The sequence below is a fragment of the Miniopterus schreibersii genome (assembly GCF_964146895.1).
Source record: "Miniopterus schreibersii genome assembly, chromosome: 4".
Taxonomy (NCBI): domain Eukaryota; kingdom Metazoa; phylum Chordata; class Mammalia; order Chiroptera; family Miniopteridae; genus Miniopterus; species Miniopterus schreibersii.
The window spans coordinates 80,903,554-80,919,355 of NC_138105.1; the positions used below are offsets into that span (position 1 = coordinate 80,903,554).

Genomic DNA, 15,802 nt, shown 5'->3' on the forward strand with positions numbered 1-15,802 from the left:
CTCCCTATGCTTCCCTCTGTCCTGAGGCACCAGTCAGGCCCCCCTGTGCCTGGGAGGGTTGTGGTGCAGTGCCTGAGCACAAAAGATCTCATGGGGACCCGTGGTTTTCTGGTGTCTGAGCCTCTGTTGTGGCTCCAGAGCTCACCTCTGTGGGGCCGCTGACTGTGTTTCCCTCCCTGTCCCCAGAGCCCAAGGTGGTGTTTGCCAAGGAGCAGCCAGCACGCAGTGAGGTGCAGGCTGTGGAGGGGGCCAGCACCACACTGAGCTGCGAGATGGCCCAGGCCCAGACTCAGGTGACGTGGTACAAGGACGGCAAGAAGCTGAGTGGGAGCTCGAAAGTGCGCATGGAGGCCAAGGGCTGCACACAGCAGCTGGTGCTGCAGCAGGCGGGCAAGGCGGACAGTGGGGAGTACAGCTGCGAGGCCGGGGGCCAGAAGGTCACCTTCCATGTGGATGTCACAGGTCAGTTGATGAAGCAGAGATCTGTCTACCATGGGAATAGGCCTGGAGAAGCACTTCAGTGTGTGTGTGTGTGTGGGGGGGGGGGGTGGCAGTACTCCGCAGTCCCATCAGGGCCTGTTCAGTCAGTTATTTGGTGCTGAGTAACAAATACCCCCCAAACCTAGAGGCCCAATAGAACAGTTGGTTACTGATACGATTCTGTGGGTCAGGGCTCAGTGGGGATGGTCCATTTCTGCTCATGTGGTTTTGGCGGAGACAGAAGGAGCCAGCCTGGTCTCATTCATGCATCTGTTATCCCAATTAGGATGGCTCCTGTGAATGGGGTTGGTGGCGGTGACAGGCTTCTCTCTTCTGAGATGTTAGCTGGACTCACTCTTATTTCTGAGACCCCATTCTCTTCTGGTGACATTTCACCCACTGGCCTTTTACTCCATGGGGACAGTCTGGGCTCCTTCACCTGGTATCTGGGTTCCCTCAGGGAATAGTAGATACTATAGGGCTTGTTAATATTTCTTTTCAGCCTTCCCAGAATGTTACCCCCATCTGTGTCCTGTTGTGCAAAGCCAAGTATGAGGTCAACCTGATCCCAAGGGGGTGGAGAAGTGGACCCCAGTGGCTCATAGAGGACCACATCCAATAGTCTATCACAGGGACATTGCAGAGACTCAGGCTCTGTCCCTAATTCTCTGCCACCCTGAGCTTGTTAACCTTTTACTTTCTAATGCTTATTGCCTCATGGTCATAGGATGGCTTTTACAGCTCCAGCCATCACATTCAAGATGGGAAGACTGTGCAAGAGGTGTTCAATTTTTTGTTTTTGTTTTTTACTGCTGTGGGATAAATGATCACAAACTCAGTGGCTTAAAACAATGCTTATTGATTGGCTCACAGTTCCGTAGGTGAGAAGTTCGGGCATGATGTGGCTGGGTTCTCTGCTCAGGGTCTCCAAGGCTGGAATCCATATGCCATTGGCTGAGTACTCTGGGAGTCCTCTTCCAAGTTGTTGGCGAATTCCTTTCCTTGCTGTTCTGAGTCTGAAGCTGTTTCCTGGCTGGCTGGCAGATGGAGGCCACTTTTGGTCCTTTGCTATATGGTCCTTCCATGTTCAGGCCAGCTGTGGAGAATCTCCCTTGTGTCCAATCACTCAAGAGCTTCGAACCTTTGGCCAGGAAGAGCCCTTCCCTTTCAGGGCTCACCTGGTTAGTTCAGGCTCACCCAGGGCCATCTCCCTTTTGATGAACTAAGAGTCAGCTGACCTGGGACCTAAATTCCTTCTGCAGAATTTTTTCACAGCAGTGTACATACAGATTAGTGTGTTTGGTGGACTAGCAGGGAGAAACTTCATGAATGCCCTAGGGCAGGGATCTTGGGGCATTTCTTTCTAGCACTGGGTGTCCCCTGTTGTCTCTTCTGTTTGGAAGACAGATGTTCTCCTTTCTGGGAGCCTGAAGCAGATTTTCCCTTATGCTTCCTGCTACATGTAGGTGCCACAGCCATGCCCTGCTCCAGGTAGCCTGGGAGGTGAGCCCCTGTCCTTCCTGCCTTGTCAGTAGGACATTGAGGGTAGAGGAAGTGGGTCTGTTGAGGGGGCTGTGCTGTAGGTCGGCCCATGCCCACACCAGGGTGGTCACACCCTTCAAGGCTGGCTGTGGAAGGATCAAAGTGTGGGCAGAGTCAGACCTCACTAGTGTCTCTTAGTAGCCGGGTGACCTTGGGCAAGTTTTTAATGTTATGTTTCCCTGAAATTAACGCCCATCTGGAACCTCAGATTGTGGCCTTATGTGGAAATAGGGTCTCTGCAGATGTCATCATTTGATGATCTCTAGATGAGATGACCCTGGATTAGGTGGGACCTGAATCCAATGACAGGGGTCCTTAAATGGAAAGGAAGGGGAGAGTTGAGACACAGACGTGGGGGGATGGCCATCTAACAATAGAGGCAGAGATGAGGTGATGTGGCCACAAGTCCAGGGACGCTTGGGGCACTAGCAGCTGGAAGGGGAAGAAAGGACCCTCACCTGGAGCATCCAGATGGCGCATGGCCCTGTGACATCTTGATCTTGGACTTCTGGCCTCCAGACCTGGAGGGGATCAATTCCTGTGTGTGATTATTTGTTCTAGCCACCCTGGGACCTCTTATAGTCATCCTCTGTGCCTCAGTTTTCTTATTTGTGAAGTGAGGCTTCTAAGGCTGTGCTGAAGGACTGCCCCATAAGCCCTTCCCTGCTGCTCTGCAATGGCATGGGTCAACTCCTGCCACCTCCCTCCAAGACACTGAGTTCTGACTGCTAGACTGGGCTTTTGGGGAGGAGGTAGGCAAAGGAAGGGGGCCAAACTTGCTTGGTGAGGCAGAGGCCCAGGCAGCAGGGCCCTCATATTGGGTCCTGGGGGATGAACCCAAGTGTGTCAGGCAGGCAGCACTCCAGGGATTGTGCGTGTGTCAGGGTGTCCAGAAAGGCAGTGGCTAGCTGTGTGAGGGTTGGGCAGGAGGTTGAGCAGGAACCATGCTGGGTTGCTAAGGCCAAGCTTTTGAAACCGTGATTTTTCTTTGGGACACACTACTCAAAACTGGGGCACAGAGACCTGTGCCCACGCGACTTTATCATGTTTACGCACAGAGAGGTGATGTTTTTACACCTGGGCCAGAGGCTTCCTTGGACTGCAAAGCGAGGGGCTGGAGCCCCACATGCCGCCAGGGCTTCACCCCAAATTGATGGTCTTTGCATAGTGTTTTATTTAAATTGAATTTTTTAAAATTTATGTTTATTGTTGAAAGTATTATAGATGTCCCCCTTTTTCCCCTCATTGACCCCCTCTATCCTGCTCTACCTCCTCCCCAGGCTTTCACCCTATTATCGTCCATGTCCATGGATTTTGCATATATGCATATAAGTTCTTTGGTTAATCTTTTCTTGCCTCTCCCCCCCCCCCCGAAATACGTCAGTCTGTTGCATGCTTCAGTGTCTCTGGGTCTATTTTGTTCGTTAGCTTCTTCTTAAAGAAGATCCTTAAACATTTCATGTAATACTGGTTTGGTAGTGATGAACTCCTTTAGCTTTTTCTTGTCCGGGAAGCTCTTTATCTAACCTTGAATTCTAAATGATAGCTTTGCTTGGTAGAGTAATCTTGGTTGTAGGTTCTTGCTTTTCGTCACTTTGAATATTTCTTGCCATTCCCTTCTGGCCTGCAAAATTTCTGTTGAGAAATCAGCTGACAGTCGTATGGTGCTCCCTTGTAGGTAACTAATTGCTTTTCTCTTGCTGCTTTTAAGATTCTTTGTCTTTAACCTCTGGCATTTTAATTATGATGTGTCTCAGTGTGAGCCTCTTTGGGTTCATCTTGTTTGGGTCTCCCTGTGCTTCCTGGACTTGTAAGTCTTTTCTTTCACCAGGTAGGGGAAGTTTTCTGGTATTATTTATTTATCTATTTATTTTTAAATAAATTTTATTTTTATTGATTTCAGAGAGATGAAGGGAAAGGGAGAGATAGAAACATCAATGATGACTGTTATTGATTGGCTCCCTCCTGCACACCCCCTACTGGGGATTGAGCCTGCAACCCCAGGCATGGCTGGGAACTGAACCGTGATGGCCTTGTTCATGGTTTGACGCTCAACCACTAAGCCAAGCAGGCCAGGCTTCTGTCATTATTTTTTCAAATAGGTTTTCAATTTCTTGCCCCCTGTCTTCTCCTTCTGGTACCCCCACTATTTGAATGTTGGTATGTCCCAGAGGCTCCTTACACTGTCTTCATATTTTTGGATTATTTTTCTTTTTGCTCTTCTGATTGGGTGTTTTTTGCTTCCTCATATTCCAAATCACTGATTTGATTCTCGGTGTCCTCTACTCTACTCTTGATTCCCTGTAAATTATTCTTGATTTCAGTTAGTATAGTCTTCATTTCTGACTGGTTTTTAATTTTTTTAAAAGAAGAATGAACTTATGACATTTATTTTATTTTTTTTAAAAATATATCTTTATTGATTTCAGAGAGAGGAAGGGAGAGGGAGAGAGAAAGATAGAAACATCAATGATGAGAGAGTTGTCATTGATCAGCTGCTTCCTACACACCCCTGACTGGGGATTGAGCCCACAACCTGGGCATGTGCTCTGACCGGGAATCAAACTTCGATCTCCTGGATCCTAGGTTGATGCTCAAACACTGAGCCATGCCTGGCCGGGCCTGACTGGTTCTTTTATATGATGTTGATGTTCTCACTAATTTCCTTGAAATTCTCAGTAAGTTCCTTGAGCATCCTTATAACCATAATTCTGAACTCTGTATCTAGTAGTTTGCTTGCTTCCATTTCTTTTAGTTCTTTTTCTGGGGATTTCTTCTCTTCTTTCATTTATGTCATGTTTCTTTGTCTGCATTTTGGCTCCTTGGGGTGTTTGTTTCTATGTATTAGGTAGAGCTGCTGTGTCTCCTGGAATTGATAGAGTGGCCTTGTGTAGTAGGTGTCCTGTAGGGCTCAATGGCTCAACCTCCCCAGTCACCTGAGCTGGGCACTCTAGGTGTTCCCCCGTGTGGGCTGTGTGCCCTGTCCTATTGTAGTTGAGCCTTGATTGCTGTTGGCATCACTGGGAGAAATTGACCCCTAGGCCAATTCACTGTGAGGACCAGCTTCGATTACAGCTGGAGTGCTACTGTGTAGGAGATACCCCTATGAAGCAGGTTTTGCTTCAGTGGGGCTTTGGTGCTCACCGAGTCTGCCCCTTGAGTGTGTCACTCATGGATGTGGTAGGGTGTGGTGTGTTTGAAGCTGACCACCAGGTGCACTGTCTCTGGGGCCTCCTGGGAGGTACAAAGTCAGGCTCTGCCTGTGCCCTGCCCAGGGCCACCCACCATGAGCTACACAGCAGTCTGTAGGTGGCTGCTACGTGTGTTGGGCTTGGAGGTGCCCAGGAGAGACCAAGCTATGAACTACGATGGGCTGCCTCTTGTGCTGTGCTTGGGGCCACTTACTGAGAAGTCTGAGGCCAGCTGCTGCGTGTTTGAGAGATTTTAGGAAAGTCCTAAGCATGAGGCTAGAGAGGTCACTTGCATAGAAAAGCCCCTGGAAATGGCCTGGATGAGCCTGCAAGTAGGGAGGGGTGGGGTCTACAGGAATCACCAGGGCGGGGCCAAAGGTGAGAGTCAGGTGCTGGCGATTCAAATATGGCGCCTGCCTGCTGGCTCTGTGGGGAACGGCTTGCCAAAGGAGCAATGGCGTGTGCCAGCTCTTCTGCCTGGGAGAAAGCTGCCCCTCTAGCTCTCGTCTTGATTCCAGGCAGGTTAGTTCCTCCCCAAGTGTCCCAGTTTCCTTTCAAGCTGCTGCCCGGCGCTGGGGTGCAGAGGGAGCGTGTCTGAGTCCGTGCGCGGGCCCTTTAAGAGGAAAGCCTGGGGCCCCTGCAGCTCTGCATCCCTCAGCGACAGTCCCCGCTGGTTTTCACAGCCCTAAGTTGTGGGGACTTCTCTTCCTGGCCCTGAAACCCTGTGCTGGGGGCCTGATGTGGGGCTGGGACCCCTCCCTCCTCTGGGAAACCTCCGTCGCTGAGATTCCCTCCCGGGTTTAACCTGCGGCACCGGGTGTGGGCCCGCGGCTACGTCTCCGAGACCCAGCCCCATCCACCTGTGTCTCCGCCCCTCGTAATGGTCTCATTGCTCCTTCAGTTCCCTGGTTGTGGGGCTTCTGTTCAGCTAGATTTCAGGAGGTTCTGAGTGACGGTGGTTCTGTATTCTAGTTGTAATTTTGATGTGGTTGCGGGAGGCGGAGGGTGCAGCGCTTACCTGCGCCGCCATCTTGTTCCTGGTTGATGCTTGTAAGTGCCCTGACCAGGGATCAAACCTTGGCGTATCAGGATGATGCTCTAAGCAAGTGATCAGCTACCTGGCCAGGGCTTCAATTCCGTTCTTGAGAAATTTTAAGGTTCCTTTGTAGGCCCTCCTTAGCAGCGGCATCTATGCGCTTTGTGTTAGAGAGGCTAATTCTGTTTTCTTCTGATATACATTAAACTACTTGACGCACTACTGTTAGAATAAAAACCCCACTCTCATTCCACCGGAGGCCTGCCACCCACTTTGGACACTTGGGCCAGGGCCTCTAGTCTGAGGAACAGGAGTTAGAAGGTCGGGTCCTTGGTGACAGGGAGGCCCAAAGTGCTAGTTTCTAGTGAGTGAATATGATGTATAACATGACAGGGATTGTCATGTGCTCCCTTTTTTTGTCCTAAAGATGATTTTACTTATGACTGTGGATTGATTTTTCTCCACCCACTTGCCTTAGGGAGGTCTTTGTTAACAGAGAGATACTAGAAAATTTGGGTATTTCATTATTTCAGCATCATGCTCCATTTCAACTAAGGAAAACAAACAAAAAAGGAAACTTATAAAGGGTGATGTAAAGCAGCCAGTGAAGCAGTGAATTCATCTCTGTTTCTCGCAGTCAGCAGAGCATCAGGCCCACCGAGGGGAGCTTGGCCTCATGGAGTCAAGTGCTCCGACACCCTTGTTGGGGGTACCTTTAATCTTCATCCACCAGTGGATCGTGTGGGTTCTACTTTAGACAATTAATGTGGTAGATCACATCCATTATTTTTTTTAATCAAGTAACTCACATGGCATAAAATTAAAACTTTTACAGTGTATAATTCTGTGTTTTTTTTGTATATTCACAAGGTTGTGCCACCACACCAAAGTCTAATTCTTGAACGTTTAATGACCAAAAAAAGGAAACACTGGCCAGGCCAGCGTGGCTCAGTGGTTGAGCGTCGACCTGTGAACCAGAAGTTCATGGTTTAATTCTTGGTCAGGGCATATGTCCAAGTTTCAGGCTCCATTCCCGGTGGGGGGTGGCGTGCAGGAGGTACCCAATCAATGACTGTCTCTCATCATTGATGTTTCTCTCCCTCTCCTTTCCTCTCTCTGAAATTAATAAAAATAAATTTAAAAAAAAGTCAGAGGTCCTTTAAAAAAAAAAAAAGAAAAGAAACCCTGAACTCAATAGCAGTCACCCATTTTCTCCCTCCCAGCCCCTGGCAACCACGAATTCATTTTCCGCCTCTCTAGATTGGCCTGCTCTAGACATTTCATTTAAATGGAATCATGTGATATGTGGCTATTTGTGTCTTTTTCCACTGAGCATAATGATTTCAAGGTTCACTTACACTGTAGGATTTGCCAGTGCTTCATTCCTTTATATGAACAAATAACACTATTCCATTGTATGGCTAGACTACATTTTGTCTATTCTCTCATCAAGTAATGCACAGTTGACTTGTTCCCACTTAAAAGAATTATTTACTTATTTTAAAATTTAAATATAGTTGGCATACAATATTATATTGGTTATATTAATTTCGGGTGTACAGTACAATGATTTGACATTTCTATACCTTACAGTGTGATTACCCCACTAATTCTGGTAATCATCTGTCACCATACAAACTCATCACAATATTATTGACTATATTCCCACTTTTTTCAGTCATTCCGTCACCCCACACATCCCTTTGGTCCCTATTTCTATGAGTCTATTTTTTTTTTTAAGAGTCCACATGCAAGACTTATTTCACTTAGCATAATACCCTCTAGGTCCGTGCATGTCACAAGTGGCAAGATTTCATTCTTTTTTATTGCTGTATAATATTCCATTGTATATATATATTTACCACTTCTTCTTTACCCATTCATATATATTGAAGGGCACTTAGGTTGCTTCCATATCTTGGCAATTGTAAATAATGCTGCAATGAACATAGGTTTCATGTATCTTTTCAAATTAGTGTTTTTGTTTTCTTCAGATAAATTACCCAGAAGTGGAATTGTTGGGTTGTATGGTATATCTATTTTTAGTTTTTTGAGGAATCTCCATACTATTTTCTATAGTGGCTACACCAATCTGCATTCCCACCAACAGTGCACAAGGGTTCCCTTTTCTCCACATCCTTGCCAACACGTATTTGTTGACTTTTTGATAATAAATAGCCCTTCTGCCTGGTGTAAGCTGATATCTCATTGTGGTTTTGATATGCATTTTCCTGATGATTAGTGATGTTGAGCATATTTTCATATATCTTTTGGCCATATGTATGTATTCTTTGGAGAAATGTCTTTTCATGTCCTCTGCCCATTTTTCAGTTGGATTGTTCATCTTTTTTGTTATGTATTGTATGAGTTTCTTATATATTTTGGGTATCAACCCCTTATTGGATATATTATTTGCAAATATATTCTCCCATTCAGAGATTGTTTTTTCATTTTGTTGATTATTTCCTTTGTTGTGCAGAAGATTTTTAGCTTGAAGAAGTCCTATTTGTTTATTTTTCCTTCTGTTTCCCTTGCTCACAAGGATGTATCCAAAAAGATATTACTCAGACTGATGTGAAATAGTTTACTATCTATGTTTTCTTCTAGGATTTTTATGGTTTCACCTTACATTTAAGGCTTTAACCCATTTTGAGTTTATTTTTTATATGGTATAAGAGAGTGGTCCAGTTTCATTTTTTGGGGGGATATATTCATCCAGTTTTCCCAACACCATTTATTGAAGAGACTGTTGTTACTCCATTGTATATTTTTGCCCCTTTTGTCAGAGATTAATTGACCATGTAAGTGAGGGTTGTTTGTAATCTCTCTATTCTGTTCCATTGATCCACGTGTCTGTTTTCATGCCAATAACACACTGTTTCGATTATTATAGCTTTGTAGTATAGTTTGAAACCAGGGAGTGTGATACTTCCAACTTTGTTCCATCTCATTCATGGTTGGCTATTCATAGTCTTTTGTGATTCCATATAAATTTTAGGATTATTTGTTCTAGTTCTGAGAAGACTGTCATTGGTATTTTGATAGGAACTGCATTGAATCTGTATGGTCATTTTAACAATATTAATTATTCCTACCCATGAGCATGATTTATCTTTCTATTTATTTGTGTCTTCAAATTCTTTCTTCAGTGTCTTACAGTTTTCAGAGGTTTTTTACCTCCTTGGTATTTATTCCTAGGTATTTTATTTAATTTTTGATGCATTTGTAAATGGGATTGTTGGCTAAATTTTTCCTTCTGATTGTTTGTATTTAGTGTATAGGAATGTGACAGATATCTATATATGAATTTTATATTCTGCTACTTTATTGAATTCTTTTATTAATTCAATTAACTATTTGGTGGAATATTTAGGGTTTTCTATATATAGTATCATGTCAGCTGCAAATCCTGATAGTTTTACTTCTTCCTTTCCATTTTGGATGCCTTTTATTTCTTTATCTTCTGTGATTGCTGTGGCTAGGACTTTCAATACTATATTGAATAATAGTGGTGAGAGTGGGCATCCATGTCTTGTTCCTGATCTTAGAGGAAAAGTTTTCAGGTTTTCATCATTGAGTTTGATGTTAGCTGTGGGTTTGTCATATATGGCCTTTATCAAGTTGAGGTAAGTTTCTTCTATATGCACTTTGTTGAGAGTTTTTATTATAAATGGATGTTGAATTTTGTCAAATGCTTTTTCTGCATCATTGAGAAAATCATGTAATTTTTATCCTTGGTTTTGATGAAGTGATGAATCACATTTATTGTTTTGTGGATGTTGAACTACCTTTGTATCCCTGGTATAAATCTGACTTGATCATGGTGTATGATCCTTTTATTTGTTTAATATTTGTTTGTTTGTTTTTTCTCATTAAACTTTGTTTTAATGGGTCTCAAAATACTGTAACAGATTTTTGGCCGAGTTGTTTTCATTAAAAAGTACTGATTTAAAAAAATAATAACTTAAAAACTGCTACACACACAAAAAGCCCAAATGGTCCACAAACATTCCTCTTTCCTTCTGTAGGTTTTACGATGCATTGTAATCATTAACCAGTCTTTTACTATTAAATTTAAATGGCCGATTGAGACAAACAGTTCTGAGACTGTTCTTCCACCACTGATTAAGACTGAGGTGGATCCTCTTAATGTACCATTGAATTCAGTTTGCTAGTGTTTTGTTGAGAATTTTGGTACCTATGTTCATCAGGGATATTGGCCTGTAATTCTCCTTTTTTGTATAGTGTCTTTGTCTGGTTTTGGTATCAGGGTAATGCTGACCTTGTAGAATGAGTTTGAAAGAGTTTATTCCTCTTCAGTTTTTGGGGAATGTGTTTAAGAAAGAGAGGTAATAATAACATTCTTCAAATGTTTTGTAGAATTCACCTGTGAAGCTGTCCTGGGCTTTTGTTTGTTGGGAATTTATAAAATTATTACAGCTTCAATTTCTATTATTACCATTATTATTATTATCATTAATCCTCACCTGAGGATATTTTTTCCATTGATTTTTAGAAAGAGTGGAAGGAAGAAAGGGAGGGGGAGAGAGAGAGAAACATCCATGTGAGAGAGACACATCGACTGGTTGCCTCCTGCACTCATCCCGACTGGGGCCATGGATGGAGCCTGCAACTGAGGCATGTACCCTTGACTGGAATCAAACCCAAGACTCTTCAGTCTGCGGGTCGACGCTCTAACCACTGAGCCAAACTGGCTAAGGCCCAACACTATTTATTGAAGAGACTATCTTACTCCATTGTATGCTCTTGCCTCCTTTGTCAAATATTAATTGCCCATATTGGCATGGGTCAATTTCTGGGCTCTCTGTTCTGTTCCATTGGTCTGTATGCCTGTTTTGGTGCCAGTAAATGCTGTTTTGATTATAGTAACTTTGTAGTATAGTTTAATATCTGGTATTGTGAGCCCTCCAACTTTGTTCTTCTTTCTCAAGATTGCTGAGGCCAACTGGGACCTTTTTTGGTTCTATAGAAATTTTTGGAATATTTGCTCTAGATCTGTGAAATATGCCCTTAGCATTTCAATACAGATTGTGTTGTATTTTTTTGATTGCTTTGGGTAGTATGGGCATTTTAATGATGTTAATTCTTCTAATCTGGGAACATGATATATGCTTTCACTTATTTGTATCTTCCTGTATTTCCTTTTTCAATATCCTATAGTTTTCTGAGTATAAGTCTTTTACCTCCTTGGTTAAGTTTATTCCCAGATATTTTTGTTACTGTTGTTGCAATGTTAAATGGGATTGTTTTTTAGTTTCTTGTTCTGAGAGTTCATTATTGGTGAATAAAAATGCCATTGATTTTCGGATGTTAATTTTGTATCCTGCTACTTTGCCGAATTTATTTATTAAATCTAGCAGTTTTTGGTGGAGTCTTTAGGGTTTTCTATGTATAATATCATGTCATCTGCAAATAATTACAGTTTTACTTCCTCCTTTCCAATTTGGATGCCTTTTATTTCTTCTTCTTTTCTGATCACTGTGGCTAGGACACCCAGTACTATGTAGAATAAGAGTCTTGAAAGCAAACATCCCTGTTTTGTGCCTGATCTTAAGGGAAATGCTTTTAGTTTTTGCCCATTGAGCATGATGTTGGCTGTAGGTTTGTCATAGATGGCCTTTATTATGTTGAGATATGATCCCTCTTTTCCCACTTTGCTGAGAGTTTTTATCAAAAATGGGTGTTGGATTTTGTTGAATGCTTTTTCTGCATCTATTCATATAATCATGTGATTTTTATCCTTCATTTTGTTTATGTGGTGTCTCACATTTATTGATTTGTGAATATTGAACCATCCTTGCATCTCCGGAATAAATCCCACTTGGTCATGGTGTATGATCTTTTAATGTATTGCTGGATCTGAATTGCTAATATTTTGTTGAGGATTTTAGCATTCTTGTTCACCAGGTATATTATCCTGTTATTTTCTTCCTTTGTAGTCTCTATCTGGTTTTGGAGTTAGGATAATGCTGGCCTCGTAAAAAGGGCGTGGAAGTCTTCCCTTCCCTTGAATCTTACCCTATGTCTTATGATTGGCGTTTAAGCCCTTTACATTTAAAGTGATTATTGGTAGGTATGTACTTATTACCATTTTATTCCTTATAATTATGTTCCTCTCTTTTATTTCTTCCTGTTCTTAAAGAAGGCCCTTTAACATTTCTTGTAATACTGGTTTGGAGTTAATGAACTCCTTTAGCTTTTCTTGTCTTGGAAACTCTTTAGTTCACCTTCAAATTTGAATGAGAGCCTTGCTGGGTAGACTCATCTTTGTTGTAGGTCCTTGCTTCTCATCACTTTGAATATTTCATACCATTTCCTTCTGGCCTGAAATGTTTCTGTTGAGAAATCTTCTGACAGTCTTATGGGAGGAGTTCCCTTGTAGGTAACGCTGTCACTGCTTTTAAGATTCTCTCTTTGTCTTTAACCTTTGTCATTTTAATTATGTTTCTTGGTGTGGCCCTCTTTGGGTTCATCTTGTTTGGGACTCTCTGCTTCCTGTACTTGTGTGTCTTTTTTCTTCACCAGTTTAAGGAAGTTTTCATACATTATTTCTTCAAGCAGGTTTTTAAATTTTATTTTTAAATTGATTTTTAGAGAGGGGAGGGGGAGAGAGAGAGAAACATTGATATGAGAGAGAAACATCAATTAGTTGCCTCCTGCATGCTCCCTGACTGGGGATTGAACCCACAACCTGGGTATGTGCCCTAACCAAGAATTGAACCCATCACCTTCTGTAGTGTGGGAAGATGCTCCAACCAATTGAGCCATACCGGCTATGGCCAAATAGGTTCTTGATCCCTTGCTCTCTTCTTCTTCTTCTTTTTTTTTTTTTAAATATATCTTTATTGATTTCAGAGCGAGGAAGGGAGAGGGAGAGAGAGATAGAAACATGAATGATGAGAGAGTCATCATTGATCGGCTGCCTCCTGCATGCCCTCGACTGGGGATCAAGCCTGCAACCCAGGCATGTGCCCTGACTGGGAATTGAACTGCAATCTCCTGGATCCTAGGTTGATGCTCAACCGCTGAGCCACTCCTGGCTGGTTGGACCCTTGCTCTTTTCTTGTCTCCTTCTGGTACCCCTATGATGCAGATGTTTTTACACTTCATGTTGTCCCAAGTAGGTGAATGAAGGAATGAATGAATCTACAGCATGAACCCTCTGAGATCCTATATGTATTCACTCGAGTTTAATGGAACTATTACAACTTAAAATTTGTTGATATCTGCCCTTTATCGTGTGGCTTAGTTGGTTGGGCATTGTCCCATGCACCAAAAGGTTACTGGTTTAATCAGGTCAAGGGCACATGCCTGGGTTGAAGGCTTGATCCCTGGTAGGGGGTGTGCAGGAGGCAGCCGACTGATGTTGTGCTTTCGCATTGATGGTTTTTTTCCCTCTCTCCCTCTCCCTTCCACTCTCTCAAAAAAATCAATAAGCTTATTTAAAAAACTATTGATGATATCCAGTGTTGGTAAGGATGTGGAGAATCAGAACTCTCGAAAACTTATACTGGGAGTGTAAATTGGTACAACCATTCTGGAAACTCTTTAGGAATATCTGCTAAAGCCCAAATGTAGGCCTACCTATGTCCCTACCCATGTGACCCCAAAGATATATACACGAGTATTCATAGCAGCCTTACTCATCGTATTCCCAAGTTGGAAAGAACTCAGATGAACCAGAAGAAAAAAAGGAAAACTAAAGCGTTGTGTCATACAACAGAACCCTGTACATCAATACCAGAGAACAGAGTATTACTCCATGTAGGCAACATGATAGAGCTCACAGCCATGATGTTGAGTGGAAGAAAACAGGGCCATATCTATTTGTTGGTATATTTGGGTACATGGGGATAGATATATCAAAACTTCATTAAGCTGTGCAAATAAATTAGCACACTTTACATGTGAGTTATACCTAGAAAAGTGTAGATTAGTATGTGGATAATATGCCATGTGGAAGACTCTGGTGATACAAGAGTGAGCAACTGCCCCTGCCCACAAGAGCAGATTGCCACGTGGGAAAGGATGAACTGGCAATGACAGGTGCCAGAATAGCCTCAGCTGACTTCTTCCAAGTCTTAGAGATTTCTCTTCGTCAGGAAACTCTGCAAATACACACTTGAAGTGCCATTACAGGAGACATATCTCTATAAACACAACTCTAACACCCTCCAGACACTAATAGATAATCAGGCACATAGCTTCAAGGAAAAATTTACTGAACTCTGAAGGTTTGGTGACTGTGACATAGCCTGGTATGAGCTTTGTGTCTCTGACCCTGTGTGTTCCTCCCTGTCCCCAGAGCCCAAGGTGGTGTTTGCCAAGGAGCAACAGGCACGCAGTGAGGTGCAGGCCGTGGCAGGGGCCAGTGCCACGCTGAGCTGCGAGGTGGCCCAGGCCCAGACACAGGTGACGTGGTACAAGGACGGCAAGAAGCTGAGTGGGAGCTCGAAAGTGCGTGTGGAGGCCACGGGCTGCACCCGGCGCCTGGTGCTGCAGCAGGCGGGCAAGGCGGATGGCGGGGAGTACAGCTGCGAGGCCGGGGGCCAGAAGGTCACCTTCCATGTGGATGTCACAGGTCAGTTCTTTGGTGACACTAACTGAGCCTTGTGTGTAGGGAGTGATTACAGCAGAACACACCCTGGTGGTCTTTGCACTGGACCTCATCTCCTTTAGCCTCCTGTCCTCCACCTCCCATTTCATACCCGAGGTTGGGCCATAGGAAGCTGGATGGGCAGTGTGAGCAGAAGGGAGAGGTGCTCCTGTGCCCCCCGAGTGGTGCTCAGGTTGTGCTCATACCACGTTCCCAGCACCTGCCCAGGGCGTTCTGGGTGCTCCTTGGCGTCTGGGAGTGTGGCTCTGCCTTTCACTTGGAGTCTGAGGTAGAACAGACAGCTCTTACCTGTTAGGTGAAGTTCCTCCTCTCCACGTCCTGGGGGCTCCCAGATGCCCACACCCAGCCACAAGTGCGATTCACTCTAGGGACACATGTTTGAATTTCCTTAAACCAGAATAAGGGGAAGCTCCTGCCACCCAACCCCACTTGGATCTGTCTGGAGACTGAACAGTGGCTTAGCACACTGTACTTATTTAGGACAGTCTGTCTTGCATGTGGATGTAGAAAGTACTGTATGCTCACTTGTTGCAAAATCTCGATCCATGTATTCTTGCAAGGTCTGTGCAAAGAGTAAGCCAAGACCAGAGGATTGGCAGGTGTGTGTCAGGGACCTGCAGCTCTGAGGTCTGGAATTTTCTCTCTAAAGTACACGTTGGTTTCCTTTTGTCCCCTGTGACAGCATCTCCTTGGGGTCTGATGCATAGGTTTCACCATGGAGAGGAAGAAGGGGCTTCTCCCACATGCACGCTTTGTTGCAGACCAGTTACTGCCTTGATGGCCCGTGACTGTTAAATCAGTATTTATTTTGTAGTATTTCCTGATGACTCTTGTGTATTTGTCCGTCTGTGGTACATTCACAGAGGTGGCTGTGAACTAACTATACTTCCATTTTGTTAAGAGTGGTTAACCTCA

General features: G+C 43.8%; 1 protein-coding gene across 1 annotated transcript in view; it reads left to right on the plus strand.

The window, feature by feature from the left end:
• Window positions 1-15,802, plus strand: part of OBSCN (obscurin, cytoskeletal calmodulin and titin-interacting RhoGEF) — a 132,000-nt gene that overhangs the window by 9,370 nt on the left and 106,828 nt on the right. The window contains exons 8-9 of the mRNA XM_081134596.1: window positions 187-462; window positions 14,576-14,851. Coding sequence (XP_080990722.1) covers window positions 187-462; window positions 14,576-14,851 — 552 coding nt within the window. The remainder of the gene's footprint in view (window positions 1-186; window positions 463-14,575; window positions 14,852-15,802) is intronic.